The sequence below is a fragment of the Hemiscyllium ocellatum genome, chromosome 2 (genome assembly GCF_020745735.1).
Source record: "Hemiscyllium ocellatum isolate sHemOce1 chromosome 2, sHemOce1.pat.X.cur, whole genome shotgun sequence".
NCBI classification, from domain to species: Eukaryota; Metazoa; Chordata; class Chondrichthyes; order Orectolobiformes; family Hemiscylliidae; genus Hemiscyllium; species Hemiscyllium ocellatum.
This window is the reverse complement of record NC_083402.1, coordinates 35,969,817-35,991,358: the sequence shown is the minus strand read 5'-3', so window position 1 is coordinate 35,991,358 and position 21,542 is coordinate 35,969,817. Positions and strand designations below refer to the sequence as shown.

The following is a 21,542-nucleotide window of genomic DNA, read 5'->3' as shown; positions in this document are numbered from 1 at the left end:
TTGAAATTGGGGTTGCAGGTAGATAGAATAACGAAGGCGGTGTTTGATATGCTTGCTTTTATTGGTCAGGGCATTGAGTATAGGAATTGGGAGGTCACGTTGTAGTCAATGCAGAGGACATTGATTAGGCCACTTTTCAAATACTGCATGCAAGGGTAGTCTCCCTGCTATAGCTGGGATGTTGAGAGACTTGTAAGGTTTCAGAAAAGATTTACAAGGCCTGTTGCCAGGCTTGGAGGGTTTCAGCTATAGGGAGAGGCTGATTAGATGGAGATTAATTTCCTTGGAGTGTCAGAGGCTATGGGGTAACCTTAGAGGTTTATAAAGTCATGAAGGGCATAGATAAGGTAAATAGACAAGGTCTTTTTCCTGGGGTGGAGGGGTCCAAAACTAGAGGGCATAGATTTAAGGAGAGAGGGGAAAGATTTAAAATGGACCCAAGGGACAACTTAATCATGCAGAGGGTGGTGCATGTATGGAATGAGCTGTAAGACAAAGCAGTAGACACTGGTACAATTACAACATTTAAAAGGCATCTGGTTGGATATATGAATAGGAAGGGTTTACAGGGATTGGGGCCAAACGCTAGCAAATGGAACTAGATTTACTCTAGTCAGCATAGACGGGTTGGATTGAAGGGTCGGTTTCCATGCTACATATATCTCTATGACAATGGACGCCCTAGCTCTATTTAAACATGCAAAAATGGATTGCCCATTGTTCACTATCAGTTTTGACCTGAAAAAAGGTAACCCGTGTATCTTACTCTGACCTTGTTTAAAATTAAATCCTAACTGAAGTAAATGTAAGGCAAGATATAAACCATGAATCAGATTTTCATTACAATGTGCAATGCAATTTGAATCACACACTATAGCAATAATTTAAATTTACTTTTTCCAATGTGCTATACACCTCCGGCTACTATAAGAGTTGACTGGTTACCCAATTCAGTGACTCCCCCATCAGCTGCATATCCAGTTGACCCAAAAGTGAAGGTGGGTATCCGAACAAGACTAAAAAAAATGTTTAGCTCCATCAACTACAACACTGGTCAAGAAGGCTGAATAACTGGAGAATAAACTTTCAAAAAAACAAAATCCCATCAACTCACCAAACACAATCCTTATTCATGTTTTCTTTCGATAAGTTCTAGAACAAAGCCTTCATTTAAAATTTACAGTAAATAAACAATATTTCTTTTGAAAAGCCTCAAAAAGTAAAAGGGGAAAAGAATGTATTTAAAATAGTACTTTCAATGATCACCATGTTTCACACATTTTACACTATGAAGTACTTTTACAAGTGCAGTACTACAGGAAGTGTAACAGTCAATTTGCACACAGCAAACACCAAAAAGTTATATAATGATGACCAGTCCATCAGTATCAGAAGAAAAGTGTAAGGATAAATAATCAGTCAGGATGCCTGTGGTATCACTCCTGTTCTTCTTCAGAAAATGATATGGGATGATGTATCATCCACACATAGGCAGATGGGACTTAGCACAGTTCAGAACTACTCTGGAGCTTAAGTGTGCACTTATGAGCTCAAGTCCTGTACTCTAACATGAACCTGGAAATTACCAGTTCAGCAACCTCAGTACCTGACTAGCCTACCTCACTAGCTAGCCGACGAAGGAGCAGGGCTCAGATAGCTTGTACTTCCAAATAAACTTGTTGACTATAACCTGGTGTTGTGTGATTTTTTTTAAAAAACTTTGTCCACCCCAATCCAATACCACCATCTCCACATCAGTTACAGTAAGACTTCCCTACTCTCATATTTCAACTCCTTTGAAGCAAGGAATAATATTCCATTAGCACGATGAACAGTTCTGATAAGTCACTGGACACAAAACATTGACCCTGCTTTCTTTCCACGGGTGCTGCCAGACTTGCTGAGTTTCACATCTCCAGCATCCAAAAAGTTTATTTTTATTTTAGTCCATAAACTTCCTGATTACTGCTGCAGCTGTGCGAGCTTTATGGGTTTTGTGCCTGAGTACCCCAGTCTCCTTGTGTTGCAGCTTTTAGTAGTTTTTTGCAATTTAAATAACATTCTGTTCTCTCTTCTAAAACGAACTTCACATTTTCCCACATTATACTCAATTTGCCAACTTTTTGTCCACTTGCTTAACCTATCAGAGTCACGGAAACAGAGTACAGCATGGAAACAGACCCTACGGTCCAACCTGTCCATGCTGACCAGATATCCCAACCCAATCTAATCCCACATGCCAGCACCCAGCCCATATTCCTCCAAACCCTTCCTATTCATATACCCATCCAAATGCCTCTTAAATGTTGCAGTTGTACCAGCCTCCACCACGTCCTCTGGCAGGACATTCCATACACATACACCCTCTGTATGAAAAAGTTGCCCCTTAGGTCTCATATCTTTCCCCTCTCACCCTAAACCTATGCCCTCTAGTTCTGGACTCCCTGACCCCAGGGAAAAGACTTCGGATAAATAGACAATCTATGCCCCTCAATTTTGTAAAACTCTATAAAGTCACCCCTCAGCCTCCAACACTCCAGGGAAAACAGCCCTAGCCTGTTCAGCCTCTCCCTACAGTTCAAACCCTCTAACTCTTGCAACATCCTTGTAAATCTTTTCTGAACCCTTTCAAGTTTCACAACATCTTTCCGATAGGAAGGAGACCAGAATTGCACGCAATATTCCAACAGTGGCCTAACCAATGTCCTATACAGCCGCAACATGACCTCCTAATTCCTGTACTCAATATACTGGCCAATAAAGGAAAGCATACTAAACGCCGCCTTCACTATCCTATCTAACTGCAACTCCATTTTCAAGGAGCTATGAATCTGCACTCCAAGGTCTCTTTGTTCAGCAACACTCCCTAGGACCTTACTATTAGGTGTATAAGTCCTGCTAAGATTTGCTTTCCTCGTATTTATCTGAATTAAACTACATCTGCCACTTCTCAGCACACTGGCCCATCTGGTCAAGATCCTGTTGTAAATCGGAGGTAACGCTCTTTGCTGTCCACTACACCTCCAATTTTGGTGTCATCTGCAAACTTACTAGCTGTGCCTCTTATGCTCACATCCAAATCATTTATGTAAATGACAAAAAGTAGAGGACCCAGCACTGATCCTTGTGGCACTCCACTGGTCACAGGCCTCCAGTCTGAAAAACAACCCTCAACCACCACCCTGTCTTCTACTTTTGAGCCAGTTCTGTATCCAAATGGCTAGTTCTCCCTCGTTTCCATGAGCTCGAAGCTTGCTAATCAGTCTCCCGTGGGGAACCTTGTCAAACGCCTTTCTGAAGTCCATATAGATCACATCTACTGCTCTGCCCTCAATCCTCTTTGTTACTTCTTCAAAAGACTCAATCAAGTTTGTGAGACATGATTTCCCACACACGAAGCCATGTTGATTATCCCTAATCAGTCCTTGCCTTTCCAAATACATGTACATCCTATCCCTCAGGATTCCCTCCAACAGCTTGCCCACCACCGAGGTCAGGCTCACCGGTCAACAGTTCCCTGGCTTGTCTTTACCGCCGTTCTTTAACAGTGGCACCACGTTTGCCAACCTCCAGTCTTCTGGCATCTCACCTGTGACTATCGATGATACAAATATCTCAGCAAGAGGCCAAGCAATCACTTCTCTAGCTTCCCACAGAGTTCTCAGGTAAACCTGTTCAGGTCCTGGTGATTTATCCACCTTTAACTGTTTCAAGACATCCAGCACTTCCTCCTCTGTAATCTGGACATTTTGCAAGATGTCACCGTCTAGTTCCCTACAGAACTACGAAAGCAACATCCCAAAACACACAAAAGTTGCATCAAGATACTGTTCAAAAGGGCCACAACATATTGCAGCACACCAGAACTGCAAAAAGAGGAAGAACACCTCTACAACGTATTCGCCAAAAACGGATAGCCCCGCAATTTCATCAACAGATGCCTAAGGGAAAGACGACAGAATGAGGACATGCCACAACCCAAAGGACTAGCCACGTTACCATGCATCAAGAGCATTTCTGAACTGACAGCCAGACTACTACGACCACTAGGACTCATAACACCACACAAACCAACAGCCACTCTCAGGCAACAACTCACTAGGACAAAGGACCCTATACCAAGCATGAGCAAAACCAACGTAGTGTACAAAATCCCATGCAAGGACTGCACAAAACACTACATAGGACAAACAGGAAGACAGCTAACAATCCGTATCCATGAACACCACTAGCCACGAATAGACACTACTAGCTATCCTTAGTAGCCACACACACAGATGACATGCAACATGAGTTCAACTGGGACAACACTACCATTATAAGACAAACCAAACAGAGAACAGCCAGGGAATTCCTAGAGGCATGGCATTCATCCACAGATTCTATTAACAAACACATCAACCTGGACCCAATATACCGGCCACTGCAGCGGTCAGCTGGAACTGACAACTGGAAGCGGCAGAGACAACCCACTCAAAATGCCGAAGGAAACTACACAGAAGCACTTCACAGGAGGCTTCCAAGCACGGAGGTCACCTAGACAGGGGGATGAAATGTCTGCAATACAAAGTCCCAGCTCGGCGAACAGAACCACAACAGTCTAGATCTTCCATATCCTTTTCCACGGTAAATACTGATGCAAAATATTCATTTAGTATCTCCCCCATTTTCTGTGGCTCCACACAAAGGCCGACTTGCTGATCTTTGAGGGGCCCTATTCGCTCCCTAGCTACCCTTATATATTTTGAAAGCATTTGCACCTCTCTCAACCTGTCTTTCCACATATTTTAATGTCATTTGCAAATCTGGCTACAGTACACTCATGTCTTTCCTCCAAGTCTTAGAATTAGAATCCCTACAGCGTGGAAACAGGCCCTTCGGCCCAACAAGTCTACACCAACCCTCCAAAAAGAGTATCCCATCCAGACCCATTCCCTTGCACTGATCCCAGACTACGCACCCAATTCGCACATCCCTGAACACTATGGGCAATTCATCTAACCTGCACATCTTTGGATTGTGGGAGGAAACCAGAACACCTCAAGGAAACCCACACAGACACGGGGAGAATGTGCAAACTCTACACAGACAGTCGCCCAGAGGCCAGAATCAAACTCAGGATGCCTGTGCTGTAAGGCAGCAGTGCTGCCCCCCCAAAAAAAACCTTTATCCCAATTCGCTGTTTCCTGCCCATAAGCCAATTATCTCTCCATTGCATATACCATGGACTCATATCATATGATATAACCTTTGTGAGGTACCTTGTTGAATGCCTTCTGCAAGTCCAAATTCAACACATCTATTGGTTCCTCTCTATCCATTCTGGTTGAGACTTCAAAAAATTCAAATCGATTAGTCAGACAATTTCATTTCAGGAAGCCGCGCAGACTCAGTTTGATCAGATTATGATATTCTAGATGTTCGGCTACCGCTTCTTTAATAATTGATTCCAATATTTTTCAAACAATAGACGCAAGCCGAATTTGCCTGTAGTTACCCACTTTTCACCTCCCTTCCTTTTTGAATACAGTGCCATGTTAGCAGTTTTCCAAATTCTCTGTTACTTCTCCAGAATCCAAGGTCTCCTGGAAAATTGCAACCAAGTGTTTCCACTATCGATTGCTACCTCTATTAGGATTCTAGGATGCAAGCCATCAGGGCCAGCTGATGTAATTGCCGTTAGACATATTAATGGGACTAATATTACATCTTTAGTGGCGACAACAGTAGTCAATTCACCTCCCGTATTCTTTACAATTAATGGGATGTTTGAAGTATCTTCCATTCTAAACATTGATGCAAAGTGTCATTTAATTCCTCTGCCACTTTCTTGTTCCCCATAAATATCTCTCCAGGTTTGCTTTCTAAGCGGCCGATGTTCACTTTGACCTCTCTCTTCCTTTTTATACATCTAAAGCTGCTGCTATAGTCAGTTTTCTATACTCCTTACTAATTTGCCCTCGTATTTTAATTTTCTTGAGCTTCTTAGTCCCCCTCTATAGGATTCCAAATTCATCCCAATCTTTGGGCTATCACTGACTTTGGCCTCCTTAAATGCTCCCCTCCCACCCCAACCTTAATACTTAACTTCCTTGGTTAACCATTGTTGGTTTATCCATCTCAGGACCTTTCCTCCTTAATGGGGTATTGTTGCTGATGATTTACCTACTTTAAGAATGTCTGACACTGCATGCTTACAGTCATTCCTGCCAAACTATCTACACAGTTCACTTTGGCTAAATTTATCATTTTTTCATTTTAACTTAAGTGAATTACACATAGCTGTTTCTGATTCAAGTTTTTCATTCTTGAACTGAATATTAAATTCTAATCATGCTATGATCACTAATTTCTAGGGGGTCTTTTAATCTGAAGTCACCTATTAAACCTACCTCATAACCAGTTAAAAAGATTCAAGACAGGCTGTTCTCTAGTTGGCTCCATGATGAATTCCAAGAACAATATGTCTCTAATGTACTCTATAGAGGTTGTATTCATATTTGTTATATCACAACCTATTTCAGCCAACTGCATTTGGTCCATGCCTAAAATTTATCCCACTTTAACTGCCTTTAATTGTTGCATTTCACACCACTCCTTCAATGTATGTATGTATGTCGGCAAAGTAATGGATTTTGTCAACTTATATATGGCCAAATTGATCAAGTCCATAACAACTAGTAAATTTGTCAACTAGTGAACTCCTGCAAGAAAAGCTGGACTCCAAGAATGGAATGTCTTGAGATAGTGAGGAAAGATTTCAATCAAAGATTGGTACAGTTGAGAACAAAGGCGAGTCAAACAGTCAGGGCAGGCAGGGACAAAGCAGAGAACAAGGTAGGACTGATAAATTAAACTGCATTTATTTCAATGCAAGAGGCCTAACAGGGAAGGCAGATGAACTCAGGGAATGGTTAGGAAAAGGATGATCACCTTATTGTGATTGTATTATAGACCCCCTACTAGTCAGAAGGAAATTGAGAAACAAATTTGCAAGAAGATTGCAATTATCTGTAAGAATATTAAGCTGGTTATGGTAGGGGATTTTAACTTTCCAAACATAGACTGGGACTGCCATAGTGTTAGGGGTTTAGATGGAGAGGAATTTGTTTAGTGCATACAAAACAATTTTCCAATTCAGTATGTGGATGTACCTACTAGAGAAGGTGTAAAACTTGACGTACTCTTGGGAAATAAGGCAGGGCAGGTGACTGAGGTGTCAGTGGGGGAGCACTCTGGGGTCAGCGACCATAATTCTATTAGTTTTAAAATCGTGATGGAAAAGGATAGACCAGATCTAAAAAGTTGAAGTTCTAAATTGGAGGAAGGCCAATTTTGACGATATTAGGCAAGAATTTTCAAAAGCTAATTGGGCGCAGATGTTTGCAGGTAAAGGGACAGCTGGAAAATGGGATGCCTTCAGAAATGAGATAACAAGAGTCCAGAGAAAGTATATTCCTGTCAGGGTGAAAGGAAAGGTTGGTAGGTATAGGGAATGCTGGATGACTACAGAAATGGAGGGTTTGGTTAAGAAAAAGAAGGAAGCACATGTCAGGTATAGACAGGATAGATCGAGTGAATCCTTAGAAGAGTATAAAGGAAGTAGGAGTATACTTAAGAGAGAAATCAGGAGGGCAAAAAGGGGACATGAGATAGCTTTGGCAAATAGAGATAGTTAGAAACCAAAGAGTTCTTACAAATACATTAAGGACAAAAGGGTAACTAGGTAGAGAATACGGCCCCTCAAAGATCGGCAAGGTGGCCTTTGTGCGGAGCTGCAAAAAACAGGGGAGATACTAAATGAGTATTTTGGAACAGTATTTACTGTGGAAAAGGAGAAGATAGGATTCTGGGTAATCCAAGATGGCAGACGGGCAAAATTACTGTCTGTAAGAGCTATTCCTTTTTTTTGAGGTATTTTAGATTTTGGAGGCAATTTCCTCAAATTCCAGAAGCAGCAATTACTGTTTTATTGAGACAGACAGACACAGACAGACACACAGAGACACTGGACATCAGAACATCGGAGTGCAACTGGGAAAATTAACAAACTATGACATTCACAACTAATCTTGGAGGAACTGTTGGGCGAAATTCACAGCACAGAATCATAAGTTAATTGTTGTTTTAAGTCTGTCCAAGAGAAAGGCTGCAATAGTCAGTACAGTGGATTCTTTCTTGATTACATGTTTTTGGAGGTAAGTCTCTTGATTAAACTTAAAATAAGCCATAGCTATTAATTTAATCTGGGACAGTGTTTTGTAGAGGAAGAAGACGGTGTTATTTTCTGGGTCTGTAGATTGTGAAGGAGCAAAAATGGCCTTTGCAGTGATATGTACTTCTTATCAGATGTGAGAGTTTAAGGGGTACTGTGGATTATATCTGCCATAAATGTTGTTGGATGCGAACCTTATCAGATTGAGTGGATCGGTTGGACAGACAAGATAGAAGCGATGAGGAATTTGCAACAGCAATAGTTTGTGATGGATGGCAATTATAGGAAGGGGGGAAAAGTCTCAGATACAGTCACATAGATGGGTTAACTCCAGGAAGGGTAAGAGAGGTAGGCACCTAGGGCAGGAGTCTTTTGTGGATATACCCATTTCAAACAAGTATGCCGTTTTGGAAAAATGTAGGGGGTGATGGATTCTCAAGGGAATGTAGCATGAACAGCCAAGTTTCTGGAATTGAGACTGGCTCTGATGCAACGAGGGGTATGTCGGCTCCCAAGAGATCAATTGTGTTAGGTGATTCTGTAGTCAGAGGTACAGCCAGACGTTGCTGTGGCCAGCAGAGAAAAAGCAGAATGGTGTGTTGCTTTCCTGGTGCCAGGATCAAGGACATTTCAGAGAGGGTTCAGAATGTTCTCACGGGGGAGAGGGGCCAGCAAGAGGTCATTGTCCACATTGGAACCAACGATATAGGAAGGGAAAAGGTTGAGATTCTGAAGGGAGATTACAAAGAGTTAGGCAGAAATTTAAAAAGGAGGTCCTCAAGGGTAGTAATATCTGGAATACTCCCAGTGCTACAAGCTAGTGAGGGTAGGAACAGGAGGATAGAGCAGATGAATGCATGGCTGAGGAGCTGGTGTATGGGAGAAAAATTCACATTTTTGGATCATTGGAATCTCTTTTGGGGTAGAAGTGACCTGTACAAGAAGGACGGATTGCACCTAAATTGGAAGGGGACTAATATACTGACAGAGAAATTTGCTAGAACTGCTTGGGAGAACTTAAACTAGTAATGTGGCGGGGGGGGGGGGGGGGGGGGGGGGGGGGGGGGGGGGAATGGGGGGGTGGAAGCCAGGGAGATAGTGAGGAAAGAGATCAATTTGAGACAAGTACAGCTGAGAACAGAAGTGAGTCAAATAGTCAGGGCAGGCAGGGACAAGGTAAATTGCATTTATTTCAATGCAAGGGGCCTGACAGAGAAGGCAGATGAACTCAGGACGTGGTTAGGAACATGGGAATGGGATATTATAGCAATTACGGAAAAATGGCTCAGGGATGGGCAGGACTGGCAGCTTAATGCTCCAGGATACAAGTGCTTCAGGAAGGATAGAAAGGGAGGCAAGCGGTGTCCCGCAGGGTTCAACGTTGGGGCCGCAGCTGTTCACATTATATATTAATGATCTGGATGAAGGGACTGGGGCATTCTAGTGAAGTTTGCCGATGATACGAAGTTAGGTGGACAGGCAGGTAATACTGAGGAAGTGGGGAGGCTGCAGAAGGATCTAGACAGTTTGGGAGAGTGGTCCAGGAAATGGCTGATGGAATTCAACATGAGCAAATGCAAGGTCTTGCACTTTGGGAAAAAAGAATAAAAGCATAGACTACTTTCTAAACGGTGAGAAAATTCGTAAAGCCAAAGTACAAAGGGATCTGGGAGTGCTAGTCAAGGATTCACTAAAGGTAAACGTGCAGGTTGAGTCCATGATTAAGAAAGCAAATGCAACGTTGTCATTTATCTCAAGAGGGTTGGAAAATAAAAGCACCGTTGTGTTACTGAGACTTTATAAAGCTCTGGTTAGGCCCCATTTGGAGTACTGTGTCCAGTTTTGGTCCCCATACCTCAGGAAGGAATACTGGCACTGGAGCATGTCCAGCAGAGATTCACACGGATGATCCCTGGAATGGTAGGTCTAACATACGAGGAACGGCTGAGGATCCTGGAATTGTATTCATTGGAGTTTAGAAGATCAAGGGGAGATTTAATAGAAACTTACAAGATAATACATGGCTTGGAAAGGATGGACGCTAGGAAATTGTTTCCATTAGGCAAGGAGACTAGGACCCGTGGACGCAGCCTTAGAATTAGAGGGGGTTAATTCAGAACAGAAATGCAGAGACATTTCTTCAGCCAGAGAGTGGTGGGCCTGTGGAATTCATTGTCGCGGAGTGCAGTGGAGGCCGGGACGCTAAATGTCTTCAAGGCAGAGGTTGATAAATTCTTGATGTCACAAGGAATTAAGAGCTACGGGGAGAATGCTGGTAAGTGGAGTTGAAATGCCCATCAGCCATGATTGAATGGCGGAGTGGACTCGATGGGCCAAATGGCCTTACTTCCACTCCTATGTTTTATGGTCTTAAGAGAGGAGAGGGAAGTGGCATTTTTGGTAAGGGATAGCATTACAGCTGTGCTAAGGGAGGATATTCCCAGAAATACATCCAGGGATGTTATTTGGGTGGAACTGAGAAATAAGAAAGGGTTGATCACCTTATTGAGATTGTATTATAGACCCCCCGCAAAGGTCAGAGGGAAATTGAGAAACAAACTTGTAAGGATATCTCAGCTATCTGTAAGAATAATAGTTGAGTTCTGGTAGGGGATTTTAACTTTCCAAACATAGACTGGGACTGCCATAGTGTTAAGGGTTTAGATGGAGAAGAATTTGTTTAGTGTATACAAGACAATTTTCCAATTCAGTATGTGGATGTACCTACTTGAGAAGGTGCAATACTTGACCTACTCTTGGGAAATAAGGCAGGGCAGGTGACTGTGGTGTCAGTGGGGGAGCACTTTGGGGTCAGCGACCATAATTCTATTAGTTTTAAAATAATGATGGAAAAGGATAGACCAGATCTAAAAAGTTGAAGTTCTAAACTGGAGGAAGGCCAATTTTGACGATACTAGGCAAGAATTTTCAAAAGCTAATTGGGCGCAGATGTTTGCAGGTAAGGGGACAGCTGGAAAATGGGATGCCATCAGAAATGAGATAACAGGAATATACTTTCGCTGGACTCTTGTCAGGGTGAAAGGAAAGGTTGGTAGGTATAAGGAATGCTGGATGACTACAGAAATGGAGGGTTTGGTTAAGAAAAAGAAGGAAGCATATGTATGGTATAGACAGGATAGATTGAGTTAATCCTTAGAAGAGTATAAAGGCAGAAGGATTATACTTGAGAGAAACCAGGAGGGCAAAAAAGGGGACATGAGATAGCTTTGGCAAATAGAGATAGTTAGAATCCAAAGGGTTGTTACAAATACATTAAGGACAAAAGGGTAACTAGGTAGAGAATAGGGCCCCTCAAAGATCAGCAAGACAGCCTTTGTGTGAGCCACAGAAAATGGGGGAGATACTAAAACAGTATTTTGCATCAGTATTTACTGTGGAAAAGGATATGGAAAATATAGACTGTAGGGGGAACAGATGGTGACATCTTGCGAAATGTCCATATTACAGAGGAGGAAGCGCTGGAGGTCTTGAAACAGTTAAAAGTGGATAAATCCCCAAGACCTGATCAGGTGTACCCAAGAACTCTGTGGGGAGCTAGAGAAGTGATTGCTGGCCCTCTTGCTGAGATATTTGTATCATCGATAGTCACAGGTGAGGTGCCGGAAGACTGGAGGTTGGCAAACGTGGTGCCACTGTTTAAGAAGGGCGGTAAAGACAAGCCAGGGAACTATTGACCAGTGAGCCTGACATCGGTGATGGGCAAGCTGTTGGAGGGAATCCTGAGGGACAGGATGTACATATATTTGGAAAGGCAAGGACTGATTCGGGATAGTCAACTTGGCTTTGTGCATGGGAAATCATGTCTCACAAACTTGATTGAGTTTTTTGAAGAAATAACAAAGAGGATTGATGAGGGCAGAGCAGTAGATGTGATCTATATGGACTTCAGTAAGGCGTTCGACAAGGTTCCCCATGGGAGACTGATAAGCAAGGTTAGATCTCACGGAATACAAGGAGAACTAGCCATTTGGATACTGAACTGGTGGTGGTGGATGGTTGTTTTTCCAGAATGGAGGCCTGTGACCAGTGGAGTGCCACAAGGATCAGTGCTGGGCCCTCTACTTTTTGTCATTTACATAAATGATTTGGATGTGAGCATAAGAGGTACAGTTAGTAAGTTTGCAGATGACACCAAAATTGGAGGTGTGGTGGACAGCGAAGAGGGTTATCTCAGATTACAACAGGATCTGGACCAGATGGACCAATGGGCTGAGAAGTGGCAGATGGAGTTCAATTCAGATAAATGCGAGCTGCGGCATTTTGGGAAAGCAAATCTTAGCAGGTCTTATACACTTAATGGTGTTGCTGAACAAAGAGACCTTGGAGTGCAGGTTCATAACTCCATGAAAGTGGAGTCGCAGGTAGATAGGATAGTGAAGGTGGTGTTTGGTATGCTTTCCTTTATTGGTCAGAGTATTGAGTACAGGAGTTGGGAGATCATGTTGTGGCTGTACAGGACATTGGTAGGCCACTGTTGGAATAGTGTGCGCAATTCTGGTCCCCTTCCTCTCGAAAAGATGTTGTGAAACTTGAAAGGGTTCAGAAAAGATTTACAAGGATGTCGTTAGGGTTGGAGGACCTGACCTACAGGGAGAGGCTGAACAGGCTGGGGCTGTTTTTCCTGGAGCATCAGAGGCTGAGGGGTGATCTTATAGGAGGTTTACAAAATTATGAGGGGCATGGATAAGATAAATAGACAAAGTCTTTTCCCTGGCGTCAGGGAGTCCAGAACTAGAGGGCATAGGTTTAGGGTGAGAGAGGAAAGATATAAAAGAGACCTTAGGGACAACTTTTTCACGCAGAGGGTGGTACGTGTATGGAATGAGCTGCCAGAGGATGTGGTGGAAGATGGTACAATTGCAACATTTAAGAGGCATTTGGATGGGTATATGAATAGGAAGTGTTTGGAGAGATACGGATCAGGTGCTGGCAGGTGGGACTAGTTTGGGTTGGGATATCTGGTCGGCATGGACCGAAGGGTCCGTTTCCAAGCTGCACATCTCTATGACTCTATATAGAATGTAGGGAAATAGATGGTGACATCTTGAAAAAATGTCCATATTATAGAGGAGGAAGCGCTGACTGTCTTGAAATGCATAAAAGTGGATAAATCCCCAGGATCTGATCTGGTCTACCCTAGAACTCAGTGGGAAACTTGGGAAGTGATTGCTGAGCCTCTTGCTGAGATATTTGTATCATCGTTAGTCACAGGTGAGGTACCAGAGGACTGGAGGCTGGCTAATGTGGTGCCACTGTTTAGGAAAGTGGTAAGGACAAGACACGGAACTATAGACCAGTGAGCCTGACGTCGGTGGTGGGAAAGTTGTTGGAGAGAATCTTGAGGGACAGGATGTACATGTATGTGGAAAGGGTAAGGACTGATTTGGGATAGTCAACACGGCTTTATGCATGGGAAATCATGTCTCACAAGTTTGACTTAGTTTTTTGAAGAAGTAACAAAGACAACTGATGAGGGCAGAGCTGTAGAGGTGATCTATATGGACTTCAGTAAAGCGTTCGACAAGGTTCCCTATGGAAGACTGGTGAGGAAGGTTAGATCTCACGAAATACAGGGAGAATTTGCTATTTAGATACAAAGCTGGCTCAAAGGTAGAAGACAGAGGGTGATGGTGGAGAGTTGTTTTTCAGACTGGAGGCCTAAGACCAGTGGAGTGCCACAAGAATCAGTGCTGGGTCCACCACTTTTCATCATTTATGCTCACATCCAAATCATTTTACATAAGATGTATAGTTAGTAAGTTTGCAGATGACACCAAAATTGGAGGTGTACTGGACAGCAAAGAAGAAGGTTATCTCAGTTTACAATGGAATCTTGATCAAATGGGCCAATAGGCTGAGAAGTAGCAGATGGAGTTTAATTTAGATATATGTGATATGCTGCATTTTGGGAAAGCAAGTCTTTGCAGGACTTATACATTTAATGGTAAGGTCCAAATGAGTGTTGCTGAACAAAGAGACCCTGGAGTGCAGGTTCATAGCTCCTTGAAAGTGGAGTCACAGGTAGATAGGATTGTGAAGGCAGCATTTGGTATGCTTTCCTTTATCGGTCAGAGTAGAGTACAGTAGTTGAGAGGTCATGTTGCAACTATACAGGACATTGGTTAGGCCACTGTTGGAATACTGCATGAAGTTCTGGTCTCCTTCCTATTTGAAGGACATTGAAACTTGAAAGGGCTCAGAAAAGATTTACAAGGATGTTGCCAGGGTTGGAGAATTTGAGCTATAGGGAGAGGTTGAATAGGCTAGGGCTGTTTTCTCTGACGCGTCAGAGGCTGAGGGGGGACCTTATAGCGGTTTATAAAATTATGAGGGGCACGGATAGGATAAATAGACAAAGTCTTTTCCCTGGGGTAGGAGTAGCCCAGAACTAGAGGGTATAGGTTTAGAGTGTGAGAGGGGAAAGATATAAGAGAGACCCAAGGGACAACTTTTTCATACAGATGGTGGTATGTGTATGGAATGAACTGCAAGAGGAAGTGGTGGAAGCTAGTACAATTGCAGCATTTAAAAAGTATCTGGATGGGTATATGAATAGGAAGGATTTGGAGGGATATGGACCAAGTGCTGGCAGGTGGGATTAGATCAGGTTGAGATATCTGGTCAGCATGGATGAATTGGACCGAAGGGTCTGTTTCCATGCTGTACATGGCTAATACTCTATCTACAGTTAGACTGAAGTCCACAGATCAGCTCCCAACAAAAAGAAATGCTGAATATTTAAAAGGAAACAGCCAACATTTACTTTCAAAAGGTGATAAATAACAGCAAACATGAAAAGGTTGGTCTTGAGCACTATTTCTTTGAGCACTTGAGCTTTGATCACAAACGCAGTACAAGGGACCAAAGGTACAGAATAACTTGAGGAATGGTGCAAGGAAGAACTTCTCCTGAAAAAGGCAAATACACTTGGAATAACCAGACTAAAAGCTCATGGGTCAAGTCATTGTTGAATGATAAAGGTATGATACATTTCTATGGGAAGACAGGTGAGTTGAGCACAACAGTCACCACCCCGACCCTCCAACCCCCAGCTGTCTCTATCTTGGTTTTAATTGTGCCTCAGATGTTCACCCTGGGTTCTCCTTTGTGACAGGGCTCTGCAGTCGAAATTGAAAGATGACAGCGACAGAACGCCGCTAGCCAATGCCTTCGGTGTGAATACCAACAAAACAACATGGTTCGTGTACCATTTACACCAAAAACGTTACCCTCAGGCATACTCCAACCTCGAATATTTACCGTTGGAAAAAGACGGGCGGCTCCACAAATCCCACCAAAGCCCGACCCTGTCTGACGGCATCATCGTTCCCGATCGCAAAAAGCCCATCAACTAAATTTCGCCCCAAACAAAAAGCGACCGAAGGTGATTCAGCAACTTTCGGGCCGGGTGCGAGGGAGTGGGGGGGGGGGCCCTAGGTTCAGCCTGGGCCTCGAGTAGTAACGAGAGCAGCCGCTCGGCGGGCCTTGTGATCCCGCACAGGGCCGACTACACCACCCACCCCCCCCCCCCCCCCCCCAAAGACCCACAACTCCTCCTCGCTTCACATCACGTTTTCCACTCACCGTTTCACCACGCCGATCTTGATTTTTATCTGTCGGGTTCTGGGGTCCGCCATGCCGGGGTTACTGGACTAAACGGTGCAAGACACAAACCGGAAATCCCGCGCCTCACATTCAACTGTCGCCAAGCTCCTCATAACCGGGGGAGGGAGGTGCGCATGCGCCCCCGCCCACCTGGGACACCAGGTACCCACGCTCTATGAAGCTGTGTCCTGCTCCTTAAGGAACTCATTGCAAATTGTTTCCCCACTTTTTCACCCGACTTCTCAACTCAGCTTTTTTTTGAAAAATTAAGCGTTACACTAACGCTTTTAAGTAAACAGCTATTTCTGCAGTAGATTCTGAGGGAGGGCTACACTTGACCCATGTTAGTTTGCCGTTCGGCCCGCCCAGTCTGCTCCACAATTCAATGAGATCACGGCTGATCTGATCATCTTCAACTCCACTTTTCTGCCGTAACCCTCTTTGATTCCCTGACTAATTCAAAAAAAGTCTGTCTATCTCAGCTTTACATATACTCAACAACCCATATACATCCCTACTCTCCGCAGTAAAGAATTCCACACATTACCACCCTCTGAGACAAAAGGATTTATACTCCGCTGTCTTACATGAGTGAACCCCTACTCTGACAACATGTCCTCTGCTCCTGGATACTCATGCGGGGCGGGACGGGACGGGAAGGGGGAAAGGGAAACTCTCTGCATTGCCTGTCATGTCCCCAGTAATCATTTTTCATTTTTCTAAACTTCAGTGAGTACAAGTCCAACCTACTCAACCTTCCCAAAAAGAATTCAATGTTGCTGCATCAAAATCCTGAAATTCCCTCCCTAACAGCATTGAGAGTCAACCTGCAATACATGGACTGTGGTGGTTCACCACGACCATCTCAAAGAAAACTAGAGGTGGATAACACATGCTGACCAGTGAATTGAAAAGAAGTATTGTCCAAATAGTAAAACATGATTGTGACCTGTATACTGAATGTTTTTATGAACAAATAATAAATCAGAACACTTTTTGAAAGACATCAGAAAATATAACAGCTCATTAGGATTACCAACAAATCTCTTTATTTTGATTTAAGAATGATGAACTTCCAACCTGTTCTATAACAAAACAATGAGCATTTCAACAAATGCTGAAAATGTAGGCATTGACACGCCTTTGAAATTGATTTTTACTATTCATAGTTTTACAAATATTGAGGAAATTGGTCAACATGTAGAATTTGATATTTAGGATTTTTGACAGTGTCACTGAAAATATAGAGAATGGTTGGTTGAAATCATACATTAAAAATTGTAAATCTAATTTAACTAGAATCAAGACAAGTAAGCTGAAGCAAATGGAAGTAAGTTCTATGTGGAAATGAATATTGTTGAATAATATTTTGAGTATAATTTTGTGTAAATTTAGTTATTTGTATTTTATCTTTGTATGAAATAAATTGTTTATTAAAATAGTTGTTTGAACATAAGTAATTAAATTAATTTTTGAAAGAGATCTGTTCATTATATTGAAATGCTTCAAATAAATTGCTTCACAGAACAATTTTTGTCATCTGATTTTCAGCTTTAGTACCTAGCTTACGCAGTCCATATGTCCATAAGGCAAATAGCATTTTACTTCATGTAAACATTTTCTTTATCTTTTGGTTTAATTTTTTTAACTCCCATTCCTTTTTTTCTCCAGACATAGAATGGGTAACTGTTTGTTCTCTGTAATCACCAACCCAAAGAAACCCAAACATATAAATAGAAAGGTATTTGTATTCGCAGGTAGACAGGATAATGAAGTAAGTATTTGTTATGCTTGCTTTTATTGGTCAGTGCATTGAATATAGGAATTGTGAGGTCATGTTGTGGCTGTACAGGACATTGGTTAGGCCACTTTTAGAATACTACATTTAATTCTGGCCTCCAATCTTTAGGATGGATGTTGTGAAACTTGAAAGGGTTCAGAAAAGATTTACAAGGTTGTTGCCAGGGTTACAGGGTTTGAGCTACAGGAAGAGGCTGAATAGGCTGGGGCTGTTTTCCCTGGAGCATCGGAGTGACCTTATCAAAGTTTATAAAATCATGAGGAGCATGGGTAGGGTGAATAGTCAAGGTCTTTTCCTCAGGGTAACAGAGTCCAAAACTAGAGGGAAGGTCATGCTTGACAAAATTGCTAGAATTCTTTGAGGAAGTAACAAGCAGGTTAGACCAAGGAGAGCCAATGGATGTTATCTACCTGAACTTCAAGAAGGCCTTTGACAAGGTGCCACACAGGAGGCTGCTGAGTAAGACAAGGGCCTATGGTGTTAGATGCAAGGTACATGGAAAGAAAATTGGCTGTCTGGCAGAAAGCAGAGAGTGAGGATATAAGAGTCTTTTTCAGGTGGTAAGTGGTATGTTGGGGACCACAGCTTTTGACCTTATACATTAATGATCTAAATGAAGGAAGTGATGGCATTCTGGTTAAGTTTGCAGATTACAAAGATAGGTAGAGGGACAATTTTTATTGAGGAGGCGGGGAGGCTGCAGAAGAATTTGGACAGGTTAGGAAAGTGGGCAAAGAGTCAGATGGAGTACAATGTGGAAAAGTGTGAGGTCATGAACTTTGGTAAAAAGAATAGAAGCATGGAAAACTTAACAGAATACAGATTATTTAACTATAAACAGCAACTGTTCCACATAGTAACATCTCATAGCACACTCTTGGGCAAAAGCAAGTTCAGTATGATAGATTATCTCATGCGTGGTGTTCTTCCAGACCGGGTGGAATGAACATCAAGAGAAAATTCTGGCAGAGAGAATTTTGGCAGTTTCCACAACCAACTTCCAAAACCTCAATAACTACTGAAAGGTAAACTAAAACCCTGGCTCTTAGGAGCTTGATTGCACCTATTCATGCTGTTTCTATTATTCTTTTTTAAAAAATGCAGGACTTCACAAGGCATTTACTTTATTGGCTTTGAAGACACAACCCGAGCCTGAGGCTCAAAATCTCTCTTCAAGTACAAATGCCAGAACAAAATGCAGTTCTCAAAGCCACCGTATTGTCCCAATACAGAAAGTCCCATTTATCCTCACAATGTTATCACCTTCTACCTTTTAGAAAAGTGGGCTCTGTTCCACAGGTGCAAACATTATCTCATTACACAAAAAAGGCTGCAGGTCCAGATAATGGATTCCTACACCATATTCAATGCACTGTAAGATGATTTGGAAAGAAGTGTCACTCACTTCAGATACTTGCTGTAGAACTGGGAATAAAGCTGTGAGGTCCAATAATTGAGTTTATGGCAGGCAAGGAGACAAAGGAGACTAAAGAGGCAACCTTTTCTCAATTGTTAAAAGGACCCATCAAACCAAGCTCTTCAGAGCAATGACAAATGCCATGGAATAAGTATGTTTGGCAGCCATTGTGATGCCTGATGTATTGACAATATTCACAGGGACCATGTCTATTCTAAAGGGATTGTTGACAGGAAATGTTTACTACAGTTCTCCCCCACTACGAGCAAAATCAATTTGACAATATGAAAGCTGAGCAGTGAGTCAAACACACAGAAGATAAATAGTACAAGTAAGTAGACATCTAATGATTCTTGTTTTTGAAGCAATTATTAGTTCATTGCAATTATGATTGTAAAATAGTAAACCATACTACAAGGCAATATTGAGTAGTCTGAAGGAATCTTCATCCCTGAGCTTGTCTAATAGGTTTGAGATTCTTGCACCCTGTGTAAGTGAAAGGGAGACTGTAATGAGGAATGAGCAAACCAACTATCGTAGCATGAATCGTAGAATCCCTACAGTATGGAAACAGGCCATTCGACCCAACGAGTCCACAATGACCCTCCAAAGAGCATCCCACCCGGACCCATTCCCCTACCTAATGCACCTAACCTACACATCCCTGAACATTATAGGCAATTTACTTTGGCCAATTCACCTAACCGGCACACCTTTGTGATTGTGGGAGGAAACCCACACATATACAAGGAGAATGTGAAAACTCCACACAGACAGTTGCCCGAGGCTGAAATTGAACCCAGGTCCCTGGCGCTGTGAGGCAGCAGTGCTAACCACTGAGCCACCGTGCCATCCCATGATATAGGTGGGGGTGGGGAAGAAGAAAGAAATATAGTAGTAATATAGTAGTAATCATGGTACAGAGAGTCTTTCAAGAGGGAGAAGGAAAGAGAAATGTAGTTGTAACCAGGGATAGTGTACCCAGGAAAATAGAGTCTGTTCTCTGTGGCCAGGAGCAAGATGCTGCTTGGCCTACCTGGTGCCCATGTTCAGACTCTCTCTTCTGGGCTGCAGAAGAACTTGGACCAGGAAGAGGATAGGTCCAGTTATCATGGTCTATGAAGCTACCACAATAGGTAGAAAGAGGAAAGGGAGCAAATTACTCCGGATACTGGAACCTGTATTGAAAACAACAAATACTCAAGCATGATCCCGACCTTCCCACAGTCAGTGTAAAGTGAATCACAATGCAAACTAGAGGAACAATATCTCATCTTCAGACTAGGCACTGTACAGCCTTCTAGACTTAATATTGAATTCAACATCTTCAAATGGTGCACCAAATCCCATTCCTTCCCTTTCTTTTAGCTTTACTTGTTACATTCTTTCTCACCATGTCCTCTCTCCACCAACACCCGCACCACCACCCCCGCCAACAACCCCAGTGGAACTGTCTGTTCTTTCAAGTCAGGCAGTTAGACACGCCATTGTTCTGCCATTCTTCCATTCCAATCACTTAATCTGAACTATCAACATCCTTTCTCCCTCAGCACTCTAAACTCCAACCGCACTTCCACACTACAGCATAGATGCTGACCCCTCCATACGTTACTTCAACTCTGATGAAGAGTCATCTAGACTCAAAACGCTAGCTTGCTCTCTCCCCATGAATGATGCCTGACCCGCTGTGACCGTCAACATTTGTTGTTTTCAGAAAGAGGAAAGGGGTTGTGCTGAGGGAATATGAGCAGCCAAGGGCTAAATTAAAAAGCAGAACCAAAAAGGTAATAATCTCTGGATCACTAACTGAGCAACAAGCACAGGGTCAACAGGATAAAGAGGTAAACAAGTGGCTCAAACATTTGTGTGGGAGAAATGGGTTTAGATTCATGGGACATTGGCACCAGTACTGGGGAAGGAGGGAGCTGTTTCAATGGGACAGGCTCCACCAGAATCATGCTGGGACAAGTCCTGGCAAATCATATAACAAGGGGTTTGAACTATTTGGGGGTGGGGATCAGTTGCTTGGAAAATTATGGAAAATGTTAAAGGTGGGGGAGGGCTCAGCTGAGATTATTAAAGTTTACAGAACAGGACAAAAGGGTAATTAGGGAGAGAATAGAGCCCCTCAAAGATCAGCAAGGCAGCCTTTCTGTGGAGCTGCAGGAGATGAGGCACATACGAAACAAGTATTTTGCATCAGTATTTACTGTGGAAAAGGACATGGAAGATATAGAATATAGGGAAATAGATGGTGACATCTTGAAAATGTCCATATTACAAAGGAGGAAGTGCTGGATGTCTTGAAATGCAGAAAAGAGGATAACTCCCCAGGACCTGATCAAGTGTACCCTTGAATTCTGTGGGGTGATAGGGAAATGATTGCTAGGCCCCTTGCTGAGGTATTTGTATCATCGACTGTAAGAGGTAAGGTGCCTGAAGACTGGAAGTTGATGAACATGGTGCCACAATTTCAGAAACAT

General features: G+C 42.7%; 1 protein-coding gene across 1 annotated transcript in view; it reads right to left on the bottom strand.

The window, feature by feature from the left end:
• Positions 1-15,974, bottom strand: part of tbca (tubulin cofactor a) — a 94,811-nt gene extending 78,837 nt beyond the window's left edge. The window contains exon 1 of the mRNA XM_060843580.1: positions 15,821-15,974. Coding sequence (XP_060699563.1) covers positions 15,821-15,873 — 53 coding nt within the window. The 5' untranslated portion in view covers positions 15,874-15,974. The remainder of the gene's footprint in view (positions 1-15,820) is intronic.
• Between the last annotated feature and the right edge of the window lie 5,568 nt (positions 15,975-21,542).